At 45.1% G+C, this 23441-nt stretch overlaps 1 protein-coding gene across 2 annotated transcripts in view; it reads left to right on the top strand.

Moving 5' to 3' along the window:
* The window catches only part of dgkb (diacylglycerol kinase, beta), a gene marked incomplete at both ends in the record, with an annotated part of 56151 nt that overhangs the window by 20047 nt on the left and 12663 nt on the right, over positions 1-23441 (top strand). For both annotated transcript variants that reach the window (XM_080005924.1, XM_080005923.1), the window contains 6 exons: positions 578-651; positions 1295-1369; positions 3477-3562; positions 4256-4345; positions 4607-4767; positions 11557-11621. In XM_080005924.1, the coding sequence (XP_079862050.1) occupies positions 578-651; positions 1295-1369; positions 3477-3562; positions 4256-4345; positions 4607-4767; positions 11557-11621 (551 nt within the window). The remainder of the gene's footprint in view (positions 1-577; positions 652-1294; positions 1370-3476; positions 3563-4255; positions 4346-4606; positions 4768-11556; positions 11622-23441) is intronic.

Here is a 23441-nt window from a genome sequence, read left to right as displayed (position 1 = left end):
TTCACCCCTGGCCTGCTGGGATGGGAGACGGGGGAGTTAAGCGCTTCATCTGTGTCAGGGAGCGCACGGGCGCGCCGGGCTGCGGCGTCGCCGCCGTCTGATGGCAGGAAGGACGGTCCCGCGCGGGTTCGTCTGGATTAGAGCTTGTTTACGCTGCGCACGCCAAGGCCCGGGCCCGCAGCACCGCGCTCGCTGCCGCTTCCCGGTCCCACTACCGGTGGCGGCCGCGGGGAAACCTCTCCCTCGTGGACACCTTGCCGCCGCTCGAGACGAACCGCTTTGCCAATTAGGAAAAAAAAAAAAATAATAACTTTTATGGGTAAATTGCGAGTCGCGAGTTATCAAATCTAGTTATTGATTTGCTAGATGAGATAGATGGGTTTGCTTTGCCTGCATAGGAGTCATGAATCAGATAATGTCCGTAAAAAAAAATCAGGTGTATCCTTAAAAAAAAAAAAAAATTCCCGAGAGAGAGAGGGAATGAGTGAGTGAGTGGATTGTGAACTGTCAAAAGGCCTTCACCACTTTCACCAAGATATCGTTTTTCTTTTCTTTTTTTTTTACATATCCTGTTCAGATCACAACAATAGAGGGCACTCATCCTCTGCTAGTGTTTGTCAACCCAAAGAGCGGTGGGAAGCAAGGGGAACGGTGAGTGCACCGTCTTCACCCGACAAAGAGGCCCTCCGAAGGCTCCCGATGAGGTAGCGGCGGAGCGTGGCCCCCTGGCCGCCAAGTGCCGGGGCCGCACTCCGTCGATTAAAAAAATAAATAAAAAAACTACACAATAACATTTACCCAAAGCTGCGGCGGCCGACGCTGGGCCCGTACCTCCCCCTCCGACGCTGTCACGTCCCTGGTGCTGAAACCCAGGCCCCTTTATTTGACCCAAGGCTAATTGGGTTATTACTGAAACGTATTCGTCCACTCCCTATTATGCCGGGACTCATCTGTTTAAATTATGAGATCAAAATATGACTTGAGCTAGTTGAAATAATGAAATTGAAATTAAAATAAATTAGTCTTTCTAATGGGCTCTCCTCAAGGGGACTTTCGGCACGTCCCACCCAGTTGCCCCGTCCAGCTCATTGTCACGCTATGATTGGATATTTGTCTGTGTCTGTGCTAATATGACAAAATGTCACACTAATACCGCAGCATGGCTCCAGGCCCTTTGATGGGAGATCTGAATTGAGCTTGAGCATTGTGGAAGATGGAAATGATTTGGCTGTGTCTTTTTTTTTTTTTTTTTTCTTTCCTCGACTCGAGTCTCGCTGTTTTCCGACCTCCACAGGATTTATAGGAAGTTCCAGTATCTCTTGAACCCGAGGCAAGTGTACAACCTGGCCAAGAATGGACCGATGCCAGGGTGAGTAAGACGCTTGACACCAAAGGAGGGATCTCTGAAAGGGGAAGAAAATCATGGATGGATTGATATCAATATACAGTATAATGTATATAAACATCAATGGTACAAGCATTGACAATTCCATACGTATTTATGGATTCATCCAGTCATTATTGAACCTTCCCTTATATTTATATATATATATATATATATATGTATGTATGTATGTATGTATATACAGTATGTGTGTGTGTGTGTGTATATATGTATATGTATGTATGTGTATGTACTGTATATGTATGTATATGTACATATATGTGTTTGTGTGTATATGTATGTATATTTATATATATTTATATATATATTTATATTTATATATATGTGTTTGTGTGTGTGTGTGTATATATATATATATATATGAAAATGGGGTGTGTTTTCAGACATGCTGATATACTGTATTCTTTTACATATCCCTCACACCTAATTGCTAAGATCACATGCGAGAGAGGCCTTGGAGATAGGTGCACTTAGGCAGAGCCCAAACATCAGAAATATGAGGTGACAAACCCGCGCCGGGGGCCTCAGACGGGCGGCAGCGCCCTGCCGCACGCGCGCGGGAGCAATACGCGCGACGGCACGTGTGATCGCGCATACAGACGGGAACATCTCGCGGCAGAGGCGCGGCCGGCGGCGGCTTCCCCTCTCCCTCGCGTCTGCGGCGGGGGAGCTGAACGGATCATTTACATGCATACGGAACCGTCGCCTGTGCGTCGCCCCTCGAAAGCGCGGGAGAGGAAAAAAATAAAATAAAATTAAAAAAAAACCCGTCCCCGCCGTGCTCTGCCGTTGTTTGGCTCTGATTACGTTTTGCAAAACAAAATCCTTGCATCGCGGAATCAAAAATCCGACATGAATACACAAAGACATGCGGCACCGAGCGCTCGGCGGTGTTGTGTCCCGGCATGAGGGGTGGGGAGGAGGGTTGTGCCATCGCAGCCTCAAGTTCGCCGACTGACCTTGTCCGCCGTAGCATTTCCATTGATTTCCCATGCATGTGGCTACAAGATCGGCCGTATTGACCCCGTTCCGCCGCAGCACCGGGGCCCGGCACCGCTGCACTCAGCCCTGAGAGCCCAGAACATCCCGGATGACCTTGCCTCGCCGCGACCTTGCAAATATTTTCTCAGGTGTACGTAATGCAAAGCGCCTTGGCAAGGTGACCGGCCGGCCCCGTAGGCCCCGAGGCAACCGCACACACCGCTGTCAATTAGCGGCTCGGGTAACGCAATTAAGACAAATGAAGTGTTTGCTTCTTGGTATTTAAACATGCCCAAAGTTGCCTTTCATGTTTGCGGCCGTCTGTTTTGCGTCTAATATGGTTTGCGGTCCCAGTTGGAGAGTAATTGAGCGAATCATTTATTCGCCATGCGAGGCCGGGCGGCCGGCTCATCCAGTTAGGGCTTTGTTATTGTGAAGGAACGGAAGATGTTGGACTCAACATTGCCCCGTGATGATCCAATTAGCCGCTGAACAGGCCGGCCAGCGCGTCCAATGAATAACTGTCAATGCAGCATGTGGTGTTTCGGCGGAATTAGAGAGGTTTGCCAAGGATCATCACAGGATGACGGTCGGCGTTTAAAATCTTTTCTCCAATGAGAAGTAAACACACTCAGTTTAAAATTGAAATCCGATCAGCCAGATCGGTGTCATCCTTGTGCTTTTCGATTTTTCTAATTGTCGCACTTTGTCCGTGCGCTTTATTTTAATCCAATCAAATCAATTTTATTTATAGAGCACTTAAAAAAACATAAAAAAAACGAAAACATTTTTGCTCCAAAGTGATTTACAGATGGGAAGATACAAATGAAAGACAATTGAGACGAATTAAAACCATGGAAAGAAGGCAGATGAATAGATTTAAAATATAAAACATGGCATAGGAATAATATAACAAACACACACAAACACACACACACACACATTATGTTAAAAACAGAAGTAAGGACGGGGGATGTAAAACACAATTGTACACATATGCGAGAGCTTAATCACTCCACTGGTGCCAGTTGACGCCAGTGGATCGGATCTTTATCACTAATCTCTTTTTTTTTTTTTTTTTTTTTGTCAGGTTGAATTTCTTCAGGGATGTTCCTGACTTCAGAGTGCTGGCCTGTGGAGGAGACGGCACCGTCGGCTGGATACTGGACTTCATCGGTACCGACAATATACTCTCACACCCGCGGCGGGAAAACGTCATTGTGTCCGCGAGAAAGTGACGTGAACTATATTTGGTTTTTCAATCGGGAAAATACAGATTCCTGGGCAAGCTCTGCCCCCCCCCTGTGTATTTTACTTGGGAGGAACACGGTTTACTTTTTGGGGAAAATTGCATTTGTTTTCATTAGTTTTTGCAAAATCAACAGCGCTCTTGTTATCTCTGGATGAAATGGTGAAAGAGTGCTTATATTATTTTCATTACATCCAAGCCTACGCATTCAGGGGTGGTAAAATGGGATGATTACACGAGTTGGAAAAACAACATATTAGTAATCATTTGGAAAAAAAAAATTACCTGCCCGTATTCTATTTGATCCCGAAGACCTCTTACTTGTGCAGCCTCTCAAAAATTGCCGCAATTTTTTATCAATCAAAACAAAGGGGGGTAATAGCCCTCGGGCAGAATGTATGTCTTGAAATAGACGGAACAACTGGAACAACCGGAACAACAGGAACAACTGGACGTCCGTTTTGATCCGTACTTTTTACAAACCGCGTCGGGGAGAAAAGGATTTGGCGGCGGCGTGGAAGCGCCGGTCAGGTCCGTTGTGGTGGACTTGGGATTTGGGGTGGCCCGTTTTCTCAATGCTGTGGGCTGATTGTGCGATTTCTGTCCCGTGCCCGGGCCAGATAAGGCCAACCTGGACCGGAACCCCCCTGTATGCGTCCTTCCCCTCGGCACCGGAAACGACCTGGCGAGATGTCTGCGATGGGGAGGAGGTACAGTCACAAGTTCGTTTGGGAAGACACACACACACGCGCGCGCGTGCATTTTCATGCATTCAGATTGTACCGAATAGTTTTTGTGCATGCGTCTGTTGCTCTATATGGCTCTAAAACCGCCCGCTTGGGGCTTTATTTCCCCCCCGGGCCCCAGCACCCGCACTCACGGTCCATTCACGGCACGGCGCCGTCTTGAGGATACTTTTGGCGAAAACTAGACCTGCTTTGATCACATTTATGATGGTTCCCTTTCCGGAGGCTACGAGGGCGAGAGCCTGCTGAAGATCCTGAGAAACGTGGAGAACAGCAGCGAGGTCCTGCTGGACCGCTGGAGGATAGACGTGATGCCCACCGACAAGGAGGAGTGCGGGGACCCCGTGCCTTACAGCATCATCAACAACTACTTCTCCATCGGCGTGGTGAGTGCCGAGTCGTCCATAATCACCGGTCCATCTCATTTGAGGGAAGGGGAAAAAACATGCGCCGCAACACTATAATCTCATCCATTTATTTTGTTTGGACAACACTCTGGTTATGTCTTTATTGGGATGTGCTCAAGCCTTAACAGGGCCTGATCAACGCACCCTGTTGGGTGTTTGGTAAAGGTGATGGCGCCGCGCACGCAGCCATCAGCGCGGCGCGCGGACCGCCGCCCCGACCGACTCCAAGATAATGACGCTGATTACACATAGCTCATGTCGGCCATTACTGATAAATGTCAGGGGAAATATGGTAATTGACATTTGCGCGTGCCGAAGGTGGGGGCATCTGCATTCATACATGGCGGCAAACTAAGTACTGCATGGCCTTACAAATGTTAGTCAAATAACGCCCCAGGCCTCATCCCTTAATGACAACACTGGAGGATAATTGGGGACAGGTCTTGTTAACATTGTGATAAAGAAAAAGAATGGCTAACACAAGCATGGCAAGCTGTCATGAGCATACAGTGTTACTGTATCACTGCTATGTTATACAATAAATATGTCAATAAACACAAAGGATGCACAACAAGATACTCACTCTCGTAGTGGTAAACCATAACATCCATAATGCTATTTTTTTGTTAAAAGATTCCATATTTGATACTTTATTAAGCTGGCAGTTTGTAATTCATCAGTGTATTTGCCCTATGCATGTGCTCCTCTATACGCTGTTTCCATTGTTGGTGGCGGGGTCCGCCTTTCCCGGCAAAGATGCAAAGATCGGGCAGGCGCAAGAAGTGAAATATACCCGCGGTGAATATTACGGTGAATATTACTGTGATTATTACTGTGAATATCACTGTGAATATTACTGTGAATATTACTGTGAATTTCACTGTGAATATTACTGTGAATGTGACTGTGAATATCACTGTGGTCAGTAAACTGACGATATGGATGGACATTCACAAAATAGAACGGATGTAAAAATATCGGCCCCACCTCAAGTGAGAGAAAGAACAAACAAATCAATCGATCAGAAGAAGGTGAACTGTCGAGGGACAAAAACGACCGTCTGAGAGCAAAGACAAAGGTAAAAAAAACAAAAAAAACAAAACAGGTTTTAGTGGAATTCTGAGACTTGTAATCCACCCAACACAGATGATCTTCTGGATTTCCACCTTAAATAATTTTTGGTATCCAACCTTTGAGTGAGTTTGCATCGTATGTATTCTGTTGAATTTTGTTGGATTTTGCAATTCAAGCAACATATAAAAATATATAAATAACATACAAATATGTGGGACAACATAGAAAAAATATATAAATAAGGAAATTAAAAACTTATAATAAGAACGTTGGCCTGACGAGTTTGTGAAGTCATTATAACTCTGTCGTCCCAACAATGGGATTAACGCCTGGCGGGCGCGGTGATGACAAATTAAGTTGTTTGTGGGGGATTAGGAAGATTTGGAGCCCTCTGTGGAATTGAGTGTGATACAATATTTTGTGACACATTTTTTGCATTATTTATTTATTTATTTGTTTATTTGCCCCCCCCCCCCCCCCCCCCCCCTTTTACATCGAAGGAAAATAATACCAGAAAGAATGTGGGACAAGTCAAGCTAATAATTACCTCAGAGATTATGCTGATGAAGAGAGAGATTGTTTCTGTAATGACATTGAAGGAATCAAAGGATCAGCAGTTACAGCCAAACTGCCTGCGCTGATTGATTAAGCAGCGAGACACTGATGGACTTTTTTTTTTTTTTCTTTCTCCCGCATATCTGCTGAAGATGGATCATTTTGAAATCCGGACGATTCGGCGAGCGGACGGCGTGGAAAAAAACAAATAAACAAACAAAAAAAACAAACCCAAACGTCCGGGCGTCGAAAAAAAACGCGAGCGGTTCTGCTCACGTGGTGATCCTCGGCGTCATTGTTTTTTTTCCTCAGGTGATTCTCCCCCCCCCCTCCTTATAAACCGATCCCCGGCCTAACCTCCCGTCTCGGTGGGTCGCGCCCTCCGTGGGACTGAGAATTGATGGCGCCGTCCCTTTGGGAGGATGTGGCGCTGACGTGACGTGTAATGGTCTCAATCAGGACCAGGGGTGAGAGGCAGAACTAATCAGCGCTGGCGCTCCGCTACCATAATGTCGTCAGTCGCCCTAATGACCGCTGCGCTCCTGTCAAAGCCATTACTCTCCTCCCAAGTGAGAGGCACATCAGACCGCCTGGCCCCACTCATAATTGGACTAAACTTTGAGCTATGAGGGGGAACATTACACATGTCCCGTATTAATTTGCCTGCCAGATTTTTACATTGGTAATTATTATGATGGCAGCGAGGAGGAGCAAGCTCAGGAGAAGGAGGAGGAGGAGGATGAGCAGGAGGAGGAGCAGGAGGAGGATGAGCAGGAGGAGGAGCAGGAGGAGGAGCAGGGGGAGGAGGAGTAGGAGGAGGAGGAGCAGGAGGAGGATGAGCAGGAGGAGGAGGAGCAGCAGCAGGGGGAGGGGGAGGATGAGCAGGAGCAGGAGGAGGAGGAGGAGGATGAGCAGGAGGACGAGGAGGAGGAAGAGGAGGATGAGCAGGGGCAGGGGGAGGAGGAGGAGGATGAGCAGGAGGAGGAGGAGGAGGAAGAGGAGGAGTAGGAGGAGGAGTAGGAGGAGGAGCAGGAGGAGGATGAGCAGGAGGAGGAGCAGGAGGAGGATGAGCAGGAGGAGGAGCAGGAGGAGGAGGAGCAGGAGCAGGAAGAGGAGAGGGAGCGGGGTTTACGATGTGTCCCAAAAGGTGTTGACGTGTGATACTTTTTCCCCCGAATCACATGTTGATTGAATATGAAACTGTATTGATATGTTTCGTGCAGAACAAACAGTAAAATGTAAAATTAAGTAAAAAGAAAAAAAAAGAAAAAAAGTGAATCTTAATTTAAGAAAAATATTTACATCCTCTAAGTGCGATATAATAGACAGTCATAAGCAGTATTTACAAAGTGTGCAACGGGCAAGCGGTGTACTATTTACTATATGTTTAGAGTATACTGACATTTTGCTATGTTCCCTTCGATATAATTGTCTAATTTATGTTAACCAGGGAGGTTACAGTGTAGGTAAAACATATGGTAAAGGAGACATGGTGATGGGCCCCTTTATTTATATATATATGTATATATATATACACGTATACACAGATATATATATAGATGGCCCCGTTTTACCTACACTGTAACCTCCTGATCCTGTTTTTTTTTTTGCAAATTAGCGAGTGTGACAAATATCCTTCCTTTTCATCGAATTTTGTCATTTTATGCGTCACAATGACAACACGCTGAGGCCTTTAACAGCAGATTGAGGCCAAGTCACAATCCTTCTTACTGTACTTTCAAAACTGACTGAGTGCATTGTCGGTCAAAGTGCGGATATTCCACGATGTGTATCAGGCTCCAAAGGCTTTGCATAGAAATGATGATGAAGCATAAACCTATTTAAGTGAATTTTTGTCGCAAAAACCTTATCCATCAAATATCAATATATTATATATATATATTATATCCATCTATCGGTGTTAGAAATGTCTCAAGTGACTCCATGCTTGGGAATGTCCAAATGAATGCTTCAAATGTACGTAGTTATATATTTCATATCTGTATTGTTTATACTCAATGAATGGAGACAGCGTCTTATTGTAGTTTGAGACACATTATGTTTTCCATTGGGAACCCATTGAGTAAAATGAGGTGGTTTTGACGCCTTCCAGCTTCAGGGAATGAGACCAGCGGCTAAAATAGTTAGAAAAGCTCTCACATCGGCCTCGTAGGCCCCTTGTTTTAACAGCTTTAGTGGAGCGCACAAACACCGCGTCCTACATGTGACAACGCATTCCCATTCATTCCCGGTTGTTCGACGCGGTTGTTTACTTTCGCCCAGGCGCGGCTTTCCCTTGTACACGCCTCGGAAAGTAGACCGCAAACCAAAGGGGAGACGACCTCCTCTGGCCGCCGCGCTTTGGTCTTGAGCTCTCGTCGTGTTTGCAGGAAAAAGCGAGGCGCGCTCCCTCAGATGCTTCCATCACCGCTGCTCTCAGGATGGCGCCGGGATCTCGGGGGGGGGGGGGGAGGAGATTCTTTTGGTGTTCTGCTCGCAGCGTCTTGAGGAGACATCAAGAGAAGCGCCATTGATTGATTTTTTTTATTTTTTTTTTTTACCTCTTTTCTTCTCTTTTCTGTTCTAGCTTCTTGGCTTCTACCTAAATTTTCCTACAGAGAGCCGGCAGGGGGTCCTCCCTTTAGCGCTTGTTTCAAAATGGGTCGGGTCAGAACAGATTACTTTGGTGGTGATGGGGAGGACAACAAGGCCAAAAAGTTAACTGCAACTTTTTTTTTTTTTTTTTTCTTTGCGCAGTATTTAGGTTAGGGCGTGGCGATAGATCAATATTGCCGTGACGTTTTGTTTCAGTGGTTGCATTGTGTCGCCTCAGTGTGATGCAGAGCTTTTTGGTCTACATTTAATGACAAAAAGAGTTGTTGTGTTTAAATACACGTAGGTTGCAAAATAATAATACTAAATGTAAGAAAAACTACAATTTCTCCAAAACAAAGACCCTCCTTGCTCTACATGGAGGATAAATACAGTATTCAAGTGTATGACACTGTTAGTGTACCACAGGGATTTTTGGGTTTTAGGTTACTTTGTGTTCAGATTCATTCAGATTACCAGGTGATTAGGTTTAGATTTCTGAGTGCTCTTAAATTTAGATGAACTGACCAATATGGTCTGGGATTCTTATTTTTGTCTCTATAGATACCCAAAATGAAGACTTTCATAACACTGTACACACTTAAGTGAGGGTCTTAGTCTTTATTCAAACCTGACATAAATTTATATATAAGTATATATATATATTTATTTTTTATTTTTTATTTTTTATTTAATTTATATATATATATATATATATATATATTATTGTTATTTTATTTTTTATTTTTTGGTAAATTACTATGACACCACCTTTGCTATTCTTTTCTAAATTTTATTGAAGATCTACATATGAAAGTTTCAAGTCAGGTTTATTTTATATAGCCCTTAATCACAATACAGTGTCAAAGGGCTTCACAACGGCATCCCTGAGTCCCAACCCTCATCCGGGCAAGGAACAACTCCCTAACAAAAAGGAAGAAGCCTTGAGACGAGGCCACATCAGGACGGATCCTCCTTTCAGGATGACAATGACTTTTACTTTGAGAACATTTGAGAATAAATACTTCTGTACTTTCCCTTGAGTAGAGATGTCAGTGTGGTATTTTTACAAGAGTTATATCCATGTCAGGGTGTGTTTCTAGTTGCACTGAAGTAAATGCTCTGAGAACTTCTTCCACCACTGTATTTTGATGAGTAGATATTTTGTGCTTAACGACCTTTCACGGGTTAACGTGCAGGTGGATGCTCCGCAAATGGCAGTGAAGTAAAATCACACACACACAGGGCTGTGTGCATAGGATTTCATGCTCCTTCAGCGCGGTTACACAGTGTATGCGACACGCACTCCACATGTCCCTTCACACGTTCTGCCGAGTGGCCAAATCGAAAGCGAGAAAACAAGAGGAGAAAGTCACAGAAATGGAGTCTTTGAGGGAAAAGAGAAGAGAGAGATGGAGAGAGAAAAACGAGCCGGTTGCCAGGGGCACGGCAGCATCCTCCGTAGGTTGCTTCGGAGCTGTGATTACTCGCGATGTGTGTTTAATTAATTAGCAGCGAGGAGGCGGCGTGCTGTTCATCAGGCGTTCTGTCAATACCCCCTAACCCTGGCTCAGACCTTAAACCCCTCCACGCACACACACACGCACACACACACACACACACACACACACACACACACACACACACACACACACACACACACACACACACACACACATATGCACAGGACATGTGCTGCTGAAGAGTTAAGTTGTTGTAAGTTAAGTTGCTTCAACAAAGTTGTATTGTGTACATTTCTCTAAAGCTCCATAATCTACTGTAAGTGTGTTCAAAATGTGTGTTTTATCCTGTTTACTCACGTCTTTCGATTTGATTTAATAGTGCCTCGGGTATATTCAGATCTAGAAAAATTCGGACAATGTAGTGAGAAACTAAAATGGCCACCTAGTGGCCAACTCACAACTACAGTAACTGACAACTACGGTAACAGTAAATTTTGTCGTACTTTGTACTTGCAAAATTCCGGTATTTGGGTTGATCAGGATGGTTGGCATCACAATCTTTAAAATTGATCATGGATTGATGGAGTAGCTTCAGCCAAATGGTCGCAGTTGCCCCATCGGGCAGTCGGCTCATTTCGGAAACACATTACTGGATCAGTTTAAAGGATTGTATTGGTAATATTACGATGGTAATATTAAGTTTATTTTAAACAGATCCGCAGTTTTTCTTTAATTCCATTCAAAATGGTGGAATTAATACGTTTCAACTGAGCATAGAATTAAGAAATAGAAAATAGGGCAAAATCAAGTAACTTTGACAAAATACGTGTTACTGTAATTGTCAGCGAGACAGGGAGATCATTTTAAGGAAGGTACTCTCACCATAACTTTGGAATTTTCCAAAACCCAAACACAGAGGCCAAAAAATCTAAAGATCAGGAACATGGTCAGAGGTCATAATGTAGGATGCGTGTGCTGACCTGTAAAGGGGATAAAACGTAGTTATTTGACGCCGGTACGGTCCTTGAATGGAATCTCAAGGAAATGAATGAATGGATGAAGGAGTGTTTTGTGTCTCCTTCAGGACGCCTCCATCGCTCATCGCTTCCACATCATGAGGGAGAAGCACCCGGAGAGGTTCAACAGCAGGTAGGAGGTCCAGCGTTGGGTGGAGGGTTTTGGAGAAAGGGTGGGTGGAAGCAAATAGATAGGTAGGTAGGTAGATAGATAGATAGATAGATAGATAGATAGATAGATAGACAGACAGATACTTTATTTATCCTGGAGGGAAATTGCAGTGTCACAGCAGTCCACAACAAAAATAGGCAATTATAATAAAGTAATGAGAATAAAAATAAATAAAACGTCAATATGGATTATGGAATGAAAGTAAGAATCAGGAAAAAAAATTTAACATAACAATTAATGAGAAGATGGAACATTTTGGTAATATACAGAACCATTTTTTTTTTTACAATAAACAATAAAAACAAAACAAAAAAATAAACACGAAGAAAAATGTGTGATATTTTATTTGGTTTATGCATATTTACAGCCAGTGGAGGACAGCCATGTGATGCACGGTGATGTCATATGATTACTACACACCCTCAACTGAGTTTCTCAACTTGACTGTAACCGTAAGCAGAGTTGGCCTGTATGATTTCGGAGTAAAAAATTGCAAATTTAAATGTCTATATTTAGTATATCTCTCTTTATCTGTTCTTTTTCTCTCTATTATAAAATATGCAGAATTTTTAAACGACATGCTTCTACATGCATATCTAGACCTGAAAGAAAAATCACAATTTCAAATGATTTAAAAGCACATTATATTGCCAGGACATATTTGAACATAATTATTAACATACATATTAACCTTTCATGTGAATGGTCTGGACTGCTTTTCTTCATGCACAAAGGGGAAGAAATACAAACAACAAAACATGAGGAATTCCGGATGGAATCCCTGTTTTGTTGGTTTGGGAACACAATGGATGGGAAAAAAAGAACCAAATTTTGAAAGGGTCGTTGGAGGGTTATTCAGACATCGTGTTCACGATGCGTTAGGTGACACGGATGACTTAGAGCAACGGTTTGGCTTACATTCCCCGAACTACATAAAAACCTACATAACGTCTTAAAACCCCCCCCTCCGGACACTGGAGGTGCAGCTTCTGAAGGCGGCGGCTTTTGCGCCGACTGATTAGCAGTGGTGGTATTTAGCGTCTGTCATTACCCAGAGGAGATGCGTTCACCTTTGGAGACGAACAAATGTGGCATCTATGTTTCCATCAATATTTAACATCTCCAATACATCTCCACTAGCGCTGCCGAGTAATTGCTGGTGTAATTGAATTTGCTTGGCTGGTTTGACGTCGTGGATCAGTCAGGCTGATGACACACCGCCTCCAAATAATCCCATTTGTAATCATTATCATATTTTAGCCGGGGCTTTGAGGAGCGTTTAGCCCAACTTTCTTTTTTTTTTTTCCCGCCGCAGCTCGTGGATCAAAAGGGGACGGACGCTGATAGTGTACGCCTTTGTTTTGGAATTAGTGGCGATAAAACCCAGTCGTCGGGTGATAAAAAGGTGCCGTGTTTCGGGTCGAACTGAGAAGGGAGTGGGGAGCGCCGCCCTCCGTAACCAATGGCAACCGATCGGCACGTATGCCAAAGTGAGAAGACGGCTTTCTGTAGACGCGGCGGCTCGACGCGCCTGGATTCAGTTTTTGGGTTTCACGCGTTACATCAAGCTCGTTTCTTTTTTCCCCCACAAAGGTCCGTGCACAGGACACATCCTGCATCGGTGTTGTTTTAGAACATTTTTTTCGGCCCTTGTGAAAAATGATTGAGATATTTTAAGAAAATGATACCATCTGTTATTTGAATTCAATGAATAATTCACAGCGAGGGAATGGGTTTAGGATTCCTCTATTACACACTATCCTTTCCAATTCAATAATGCATGATTATAGTTTTTCAAGGTAACATCGATTTTGTTGGATTGTCCAAGGGGCTAATGCCCATTGGAAGTACAGTGCGACTTATGAAAGAGTCATATTATTTCAACTGCGGCTCCTCCTTTAAGCAGAATAAAATGTAGATTATAATGACGGCAAAGCACAGTAACTCTGGATGATCAAACTTGTACTTGTTTATACACGGTAAGTGTCTTTTTTCAAGGTTTAAATGTCGTTAAATTCAGATTTTTGTAACCGACGGCCAAATAAAATGAAAATGGTGCAGTGGGTTTGTAGTATGTTTTTAAGTGCACAACGTTTTTTAAAATCACACAATTCATTATTGAAAACTGGACATTTAAACTGGACATCAATAAGTATCCTCAATAAAAGACCAGTGTACGGAACACCGAAAATAATAAATAACCACACTTACAGTAAGTTTATTATAATATCATTATAACACTGCTAATATGCCACCCTACAACTAACAATTATACTACTTTATAACCTATGTTGGACTTAAAAACTAACTGAAATACTCAAAAAAACCCACAAAAAATAGATCAATAAACCAAAGTTTTGATTAACATTGCATCCTTTTCTGTATAGTTCAGGAAGTGATACTTCAGAAATCACTTTGTGAAGGAGATGTATACACATTAAGTTGATTTACAATCGCATTGGTTATGGTCCTGTGTTATTTATTGTGGAAGAAATTCACATTGCGCTGGAGAAATCAGCGAAAAGAGCAGAATGAGGTTTGACAAACTAATTAAAGTCCAGTGATTTACTCAACTTTACATGTTATCATTTGTGTTCCCAAGGATCAAAGGCAATTCATGATTATTACTTAATATTTCTAAATATTATCTGGCAATGACCCATTAGATGATTTGCAAAAACAGAAATGGGTGTGGTCGCTTGCAAATATGTAAACAGTAAAATAATGTTTTTTTGCTCAAACCCATTTTGTTTTGTTTCTTTTCACTTACTACTAAACGACTTAATACATTTGGGACATTGTCAAAAGGTCCCAAAATCTGAAGGAAAAGACAGTATTTCAATCAAATATTTGACCGGTGTGCATCGTATGTATCCCACTTACTGTGATATCCTCCTTTTCCTGGTGTCACCCAGTGATTAACACGCGCCTCCGACGAGAAACACTCATTTTGGAAAAATCCCTTTGTGTGTGAAGAACGGCAGCCGTTAGAAAAGCGCAAAGAATACGCATGGCTGTGTTGACATATAAGAAGCCGTGTATCATCATCGTGCGGTATGTCTTTCAGCGGCGCGCCCGGGGGGGGGGGGGGGGCCCAGCGGCAGATGACATTCACCAAAACCTCGCTCTCGGTCGCCGGCGCTGACCTTAAAGAATACATAAATATTTGATCGTCTTTAATTACGCACCAAACAACGGCTCGTTGCCTTTCTTAATTGTGAAACGGAGAGATTTTCTTAATGAAATCCAGCGGCCTCTCACTCTCTCTCTCTCTCTCTCTCTCTCTCTCTCTCTCTCTCTCTCTTTGTCCGTACGAATCCCCGGCTCTCGTTCTCTCTCTCTCTCTCTCTCTCTCTCGCTCTCTCGCTCTCTCTCTCTCTCTCTCTCTCTCTCTCTCTCTATCAATCCTATCCTTTTTGCATTTGCACCTTGGGGTGATTACCAGGGCGTAGGTGTGAAGATTTGACACTCGGCAGATTCATTTACTGCCACTGCCGGACCTGGAGGTGTTAATGAGGTCGAGGATTAAAAGCAGGCAATCAGTCGGCCAGCCCTCCTCCTCCTCCTCCTCCTCCTCCTCCTCCTCCTCTTGTCACTCCTCCGCTCCGCCGCCTTGTTAAAATATACTGTTCCCTTTTTAACCCCTCTCCCCACCCACCTTTTCGCTGATCTCCCATGTAATTACGCTCTAATCTCTCTGACGCCGAGAGGCCGTGACAGCGAGGGTGGGGGGGGGGGGGGAATATCGATAGAGAGCCGGAGCTAGAAGAGGAGGGAGGAGGAAAAAAAAAAACGGGAACATTTTTGGGCGATTGCGCGGCGCTACAGTGAACTTTGACGTACGTGTGGGGGAGCAAATCGGGGCGTGAATTCACATCAGCGAGACTTAAGATCGGAAAGCGGTTTTAGTGATTCCCCCTGTGGCCAAAGCGCCGCCTGTCTGCCCTGCCCGGAGTGCAGCCAGAGGACCGGCGGATGAAAGAAAGGAGGGACAATCCCATAATAATCCCCCATTATTTGAAAAATGAAGCGCCCGCCCCAGCCCAACACTGACACATCCTCTTACTCTGAATCACGGCACTTTAATCCCTGTTTAAAATCGGCAGGATCTGTTTACTCTCCCACATCAATCACGACCACCTCGATGGTCCAGTGATATTTGCTCCTCATACAAACGTCTATTTTTAAATCCAAAGCCATCCAGCACACACACGCACACACACGCACACCCATGCGCACGCACACACACACACACACACACACACACACACACACACACACGCACACGCACACGCACACGCACACGCACACGCACACGCACACGCACACACACTCCAACACGCTCCCTCAGGCTCGGGGCAGCGCAGCATTAGCACTCCTGAGTTAACCTTTCCCGGAGGCGCAGGGAAGCGCCCGCATGGCGTGCTCTTTAGCATAATGAGCGTGTTCATCAAAGCCCAGTCATGTGACATGTGGCGGCTGCTGGTTACACCGACGTGCACACGCGCGCACGCCCATGCACACACTCACACACACATGCGCGCGCGGACTGTCTAAGTGCGTGTCCCGCTGGGCGAGGGACAGGGCCACAGGTGAGAGCTCCCCATAGTAAACCCAAACACACACACACACACACATATGCATGCTGCCTACGCTGAGGCACACACATACACACCCACCCACACACACATACACACCCACCCACACACACATACACACCCATCCACACACACTCTGTGGCCGCCCTCGGACCTCATTTGAGGATAAAATCGTTTTGCTGACCAGGATGTCATCTATAATTAATGAACACTCTTGTGTAATTTAGAGGGATCTCACCTGTGGCACTGTCTCTGCCTCAGTGGGAGAACCACACACACACACACACGCACACACGCACACGCACACGCACACACACACCGCTTACACGCATGCGGAGAATGAAGATGACGCACACAGGCTACGTTCACACTGCAAGCCTTAGTGCTCATTTTGGATTTAATGCTCAGATCCGATTTTTTTTGTTTTGGCCGTTCACATATATTTTATAAATGTGGCCGATATCAGATTCCATTGTGAACGGCTCACGGCCCTGAACCGACCGGCAGGCGCAGAAAGAAACAAAGGCGTGACGCGCAGCGCGCTGCCAAACGGAAGTAAACATGGCAGGGAAAAGCACGGTGGCTGTTGGGCGGCGTGGGGCCGCGTACCTCTTGAAATGGTCATGAAATCTTTGGATCCAGACGGAGGCGCGGCGCTTTTTTGGTTTCGTTCAATAAGGAAATGTAGTAAGATGAAATACATTTAAAACAAAAACACAATGTGCGTGAATTTTTACCCGATCGCTCCCTTAGAGTACAAACACACACACACGCAAGCACCCACACACACACACACACACACACACACACAATGTTGATTTCTGATTCGACGGTTCGGACCGAGGTCACATTGCATTTTTCATCGCATTGATTTAGGACCACATACGAAGGAGCCCAAATCCGAATTGAAAAGATCAGATTCCATGTGATTTGTGGTGTTCACACTGTCGTGAAAAAAACGGACCTGCGTCACGGCAAAAAAAATGGGATTTGGGCCACTTTGGCCTGCAGTGGGAACGTAGCCATCGACTCTCACACGCTCTCTTATTAGAGAAATTCATCACTGAATAAAATGTCGCCAAATCATTTTTTATGGACACCACTGCTCTTCTACTCTGCCCTCTTACCCACAATGCTGCAGCACCAGAACATGTCAAGGAACTCGGAATGAAGTCCCTCTCTCCTTTCACCGTGTACGCTATTTATTTACTTCAGCCGCTTTCCCACCAAAGTACAGGAACATGAGGAACCATTTAGACCCAGAGCTTTCTAAAATAGAGGCTTGGCAGTCCCTAAAAGAGCTTTGGTTGTTTTCCCACCGTACACTCAGAGGTAATAAAAAAAAATAACCCAAGAAAAAAAAACAATAAAAATAAAAACCAATAAAAATTCAATTTTTATTGTAGATGTATTTATTTCATTTATTTTATTTTCCGATGTTAATTGAATGAAACAAAAAAAGAATCCCTGTGCGCTGTCCCGATGCGAGCCATGAAAGTCGGAACCAAGATTTAAATTACGTCTTGTAGATCTAATATGAGTGAAGATCCAGCAACCCGATTGCTTATTTATGCCTCAAATTTGTTCAAAAACAGATTTTGATGGGCTGATAAGGTGAAATCTGTGAAAATACAACACAGAACACGGAGCTCATGCTGAAACCCCATTGGCTGACGTCACTTCAGAGCTCCTGTTGGCGGTGCCAATACAACCAGAAAAAAATCCCTTGAAGGTTTCTAGCTCTGGGGGGACCTGCCCAGTTCCTAGTTCCCTTTAGAGAGTCCCCAGAACTGTTCTGTGCCCAATGGTTCCCATTCCCCCAAAAAGTACCACCTCACTTGTAACCAGGAACTATTCCTAGGGAGCCAAGTTCCTGGTTCCTAGGATGGTTCCTGTGGTGGAGAAGCCCCCATGTCGCCCGATCCACTGTAAAGAACCCAATGGCCCTGCTCCTCACCGAGAGCACACACCCTCAAGCCGTGACTATGACATCCCATCGTTGGAAGAGGTATCCAGCACTGCCACTGACATTTACCACGGAGAAAACAAAATCTTTGCATGAAAATCAACCCTGCAGCAGCAGCTGTGGAAACCCGAGCTGGTGTTTTGCTTAAACGCATCAGCTGTGACTCGCACAGCCAATATCACATGCACACACCACTATGTTATCATTGCACTGTGTTTTGCATGGAAGTACTCGCTGTAGAGCCATGCTTGAGGTCCTGCGGGTGAAGAGAGTCCACGTCACCTGCTGCCTGTGTTCATGTGCTTAAGCAAGCGTGTTCATAAGCTGACTTGCTTACATAGTAAGATTTTGTTTTTGGGGTATTGAGTCCTTGAAACATCCCGTTTAGTCATTGAAACATCCTACCTGCCCTTGAAGCGTCAGGGCAGGGAGGATGAGGCGATGTTTGGCTGGAAGGATTTAATTTCAAAGAAAGAAAGGCTGTCATAACCTTGAAGCGCTGAAGCTGACTTTTGGACATGGTCGGCGTTCACAGAATGCGTGGACATTTGTGCTACATTTGCGTACGGGTGTGTTTTCAATCACAAACTGTGCTGCACAAACAGCCGCAGCGCTGGCCAAGCTGTGGATACCTCGAGGATACGAGCCCAGGAAGCTGGAGCCCTGCAATTGGTTGTACAGGGCTTCTCTTCCCCAAGGATCCGAAGTTGAAAGATTTGGGAGAGCATAAGGAACTTTAGGGGCGCAATGAAAACGTGTCAAATAACATGTTTTTCCTCAATAAAGGGACTCGAGGAGACATTTACAACCACAATGATTTTTATAATAGTTGTAACTGATATAGAAATCGACATTTTTGGAGAAACCGCTACAAGCCGTCCTGTTGCTCGGGGGATATTCATCAGCCGGTAAATATGGGATCGGTGCATCCCTAGGTGTTATCAACCTTTTTTGTTGAAAATAAAAATACTGTATAGGCTTGGGCTGAATTTTGTAATACTTATCATTCGCACACATTTCACTGGCTCCTTAGTGAAACGCTGGCACTGTGGAGCCCTGGCTACCAGAGGTGACGAACTCCAGCACCGAGTTTATCACGGCCAAATTTTACAGGAATGTTCGATATTTCATTTCCAGTCTCGGCACTTTCCGAGAGGCAGGGGGGTTCCCGACGGAGTCGAGGTGAACTTGTGCCTGATGTCGGCACCGCCGGCCGCGTTTCTCAAGGACGAGCGCCGGGACAGCATCGCAGCGGCCATTTCTCAGGCTCTGCCGGTCCGTCCAAAAACTCCGGAGGGCGGCGCCGTGTTAAACAAAGCCGCGCATTGATGCAATGCGCACAGAGTTGGTTATGTCAATGCGATATTTATCACCTCTGATCAAGAAAGAAATTAGTGCGAAAAACCAGGTCGTAGATCATTCAGCTTAGATTAAGTGTCAGAGAGGAGAAAACAAAACAAAAAAAAAAATCAATGGCCCCCGTCGCCCGGCGCCAAGTGCGACCGCTGGAAAGAGCATTCGGAGGTTGTTGTGGCCCGGGGACAGCCATGCTACACCGGAGCTCATCGTCCTCTGCCGCTTTTTTTTAATGTGGGGGCCGCGCGGCAGTTGGCCGTAGACGCGTGGACACGTGGGGGAGGGATGGTGCAGGGGGGACGGTGTCACGGTTGAGGAGGCGGTTTGCCAGCGGTGTTGTAGTCCGCTCTCTTGTTTTTACTTTTGGTGACTCAACCCGTGTGAGCGATGTGATATTGTCAGCTCGTGCCACGTGTAGACCCGACCTTTTCATTGGCTTATTCCCCTCGCTGTTTTTGTTTTTCCGCCTCGCCTGCATAATTGTCGTCTTTTTAAGCGTATGTGCATATTTTTCTACCCCACTGTGTCCGAAGAGCCGCTCACAAAGACGCCCCGCGGAAACCCGACCCGGGCAGTTTTTGTTTGCGCCGAACGCAGCTGCCGTCACCCCGTTTAACCACAAAATGATTATTGTGGCGCGTGTTTTGCACGGGTAGCCGCTCGGGGATCGGCTTTAAATCCACTTTTATTGTGCTTAACTGTAAAGAAAGCTCCCCCGGCCCCTTCACCTTAAAACTATCATCCTCTCCAACTGACCCGATCAATCGTCCGTCAGGGCGGCCGGCCGGCGGTCACCGCTCCAGACTCCGCTCAGAGTCCGTCCGTCAGACGACTCCGGTGTTTACCATCAGTCAGTTTATAACGAATGAGAATTCGATCCGGCCAATAGGATGCTCCTAATTACCTAATGAACAGGGACATAAGAGGGTGATTTGTTGCCATGGTGCTCTTGTTAGGTTAAGTGGAGGAAATCGACGGGATGGTCAGACGTTGTGTCCTATCTGTTCCTACACTTTTGCTCCGCCTTCATGGACGTGGGTTGAGATTCCCGATGCGCTGTGTTCTGCGTTTGGCGGCGGGGGGCGTTGCAAAGCGCCGAACCCCCTCTCTCCGCACGATGTAGAAGAAAACGTGATTGATCAGACCAGGCTGCACTGTGTGTTCTGACACCTTTCTATCATGGCAGCATTAACTTTTCCACCAATATGTGCTGCAGTAGCTCTTCTGTGGGATCGGACCAGACGGGCTAGACTTCACTCCCCACGCACATCAATGAGCCTTGGGCGCCCATGACCCGTCACGTCGCCGGTTCACCGGTTGTCCTTCTTTGGAGCACTTTTGGTAGGTAGTAACCACTGCATTCCGGGAACACCCCACAAGACCTGTTGTTTAGGAGATGCTCTGACCCAGTCGTCTAGCCTTCCTTTCAAGACTTTGTGTTTAGGTAGTATGTACGCTGGTTATGGTTCTTAAAAGGCCTTAAAAACAGTCCTCTGGCTGCTAAACAAATCAAATAGAGCATCTAGGAGACCGGGCCGGTCAGAGGGACGACGCTTCAATCCCATGTCAGATGTCCTTGAATGTCGCAAAAAAAGATGATCATAATTTTTTATAGACCAAAAATTGTATCTTTTCATTGTTTGGTTTCATCTACAGCAGCACGGGCATTCCCTCAACAATGCCCAAAAGGGAAATGACCAAAAGGGAAATGACCAAAAAGGTCCCGTGTCTCTGTTTGCTGGGTTGGAGAGCTGCAGGGGGAGTGTAAAGCACGAGGCCCGACAGAAAGTTATCACCAAGTGGCTTTGGGCAGGTTCTCTTTTTTTTTTTTTTTTCTTTTTGAGTTGCCCTCTTCATTTGTTTGTTTGCAAGGTCTGTATTTGTTTTTCTGCCCGAGGCGAGGCTGCTTATGTTTATTTCCTCTTGGCTGGATTTTGTGTCACTACTAATCTCTCAGACTGATGACGAGGCTGGTGTATTAGATTAGTCCTGGATTGGATTGTTCTCAAACATTTTCATACCGACGGATCTCTTTTCAAGGACCTCTTACACATGAAATGCACTCACTATCACACATTAGCAAAAGTACAATACAAATACAAAATGATAATACTAATTACTGGTGTGTGTGTGTGTGTGTGTGTGTGTGTGTATGTGAATGTACAGTGTGTGTCTGTAATAAATGGATGCAATTTGATTGAATTTAAAATGCCGACACATGGCATTTCTAAATCTTGGGCTTTTTCAAAATATACCAAATCAGGAAAATATTTTTTACAAATAGATTTATTTTTATTTTTTTCGATGAGAGGAACTCTAGAACCATTCGGTTCTAATGTTCCTCCCTCATTCCTAGTTAAAAAAGACAAAAAAAATAGAAACCTGTTAATACTTACAATATGCTTCAAACACAGAGTGAGTGCTGGGATGTACGCTTGCTCTTCACAGAGAGGCTCGTCGATACGTTGAATAAAGGCCCAGGCGTGATGTTGCCAAACAGCAATAGTTCCACTTGAAGACAAATACATTTTTATTTGATATGACACGGAACAAAAATGTACGTTATTAACCGGTGAGGGAGATCTTCAAAGTAACAGTTCTGTTCTGGAACAATGAAATATGATGACTTTTTCGTTTTGGCCCCGTTGGTTCGTTGCTGTTTCTATTTCTGTTTTTCCTTTCCGTTGCTGGAAACCGGTTCGGAGCCTGTTTGTCAAGGAAAAGTGTATTTTGCACGCTGCCCCTAAAAATGTCCCCCCGCCCCGCCTCCTCCGCGCCTCCTCCGCGTCTCCTCGTCCTCCCGTTCCTCTGCTATTGACCATGTTGCACATTATAAATCAACAGAGTCGGACTGGCCTACAACTACCCTAATGAAAGCCCATCTGTAAAGTGGCTAAATGGTCCTGACAAAAGTCCTAATGAGCAAATCAATAATTCAGTGATTGTTACTCTGCTTATACTAATACATCGCTCTGCGGTGCTGGGATTCGGGCTAAGAGGGGGCCATTCTTTATCGTGCGCCGTTCCGCGTGTCAGCATTGTTGCGGGGGGATATTCCAGCCGACGGAGCCCCAGGATAAATGGCCCGCCGCTGTTGTCTGCGAGAAGTTCTTCTTCGCAGGAGTCTTGACGCTTTGCAGATATCGTGGTGAAATCTCACATCAATTGTATGAAAGATAAAATGATGGGGGGGGGGGGAATTAAAGTCCACAAATCAACTTGAAGTCGGCCAAACTCCAATGTTAGAAATCCAATATCCCATATTGGATTAAGTGTCATCCTTGGGTTGCTGGGTTTTTCAGACCTTCACCTCAGCGACAAAAGAGGAGATTCAGGAAACCTCTCCCTCTCCGCGGGAAGGTTCGGTGTGACTGGGTGCGTTTCGGCGGCGCCGAACATTTCTGCATGGCGCTTTAGTAAACAGGCCTCATTTTGACATCTCTGTGAGCCTGAGCGGGTCTGGCCGTCCTCCTCTGATCTCTCTTGTTAACACGGTGTTGTTGTTTTTTTTCCGCCCCGAAAGAAACACTCGCCGGATTTATTTTTGTTTATCGTACCGGTCCGTGTAAACTCCAGAGACGCCGTAGAAGAGCAGCTATTCCTCGCGTTTAGCCGAATGATGTGTTTTCGTTCTTTTTATGTTCGGTTTATGTCTCGAGTTGCGCACTATTTGATATTTTGCCCTCGCTCTGTACCTCCACCTGAACGCTCAGCTCCACCCGCTTGTGTCAGAGGATTCATACATATATTCTGATACGTTCACATTCATATAAAAAGACAGTCCGCTTTAACCCGCTATCTTTACTAGAAGTTTAAATGTTCACTTAGAATGAATACTTACAATTAACATTAAGGACCAAA

The sequence above is a fragment of the Zeus faber genome (assembly GCF_960531495.2).
Source record: "Zeus faber genome assembly, chromosome: 8".
Lineage (NCBI taxonomy): Eukaryota > Metazoa > Chordata > Actinopteri > Zeiformes > Zeidae > Zeus > Zeus faber.
Note: the sequence above shows the minus strand (reverse complement) of the source record. Positions and strands in the feature narration are given on the sequence as shown.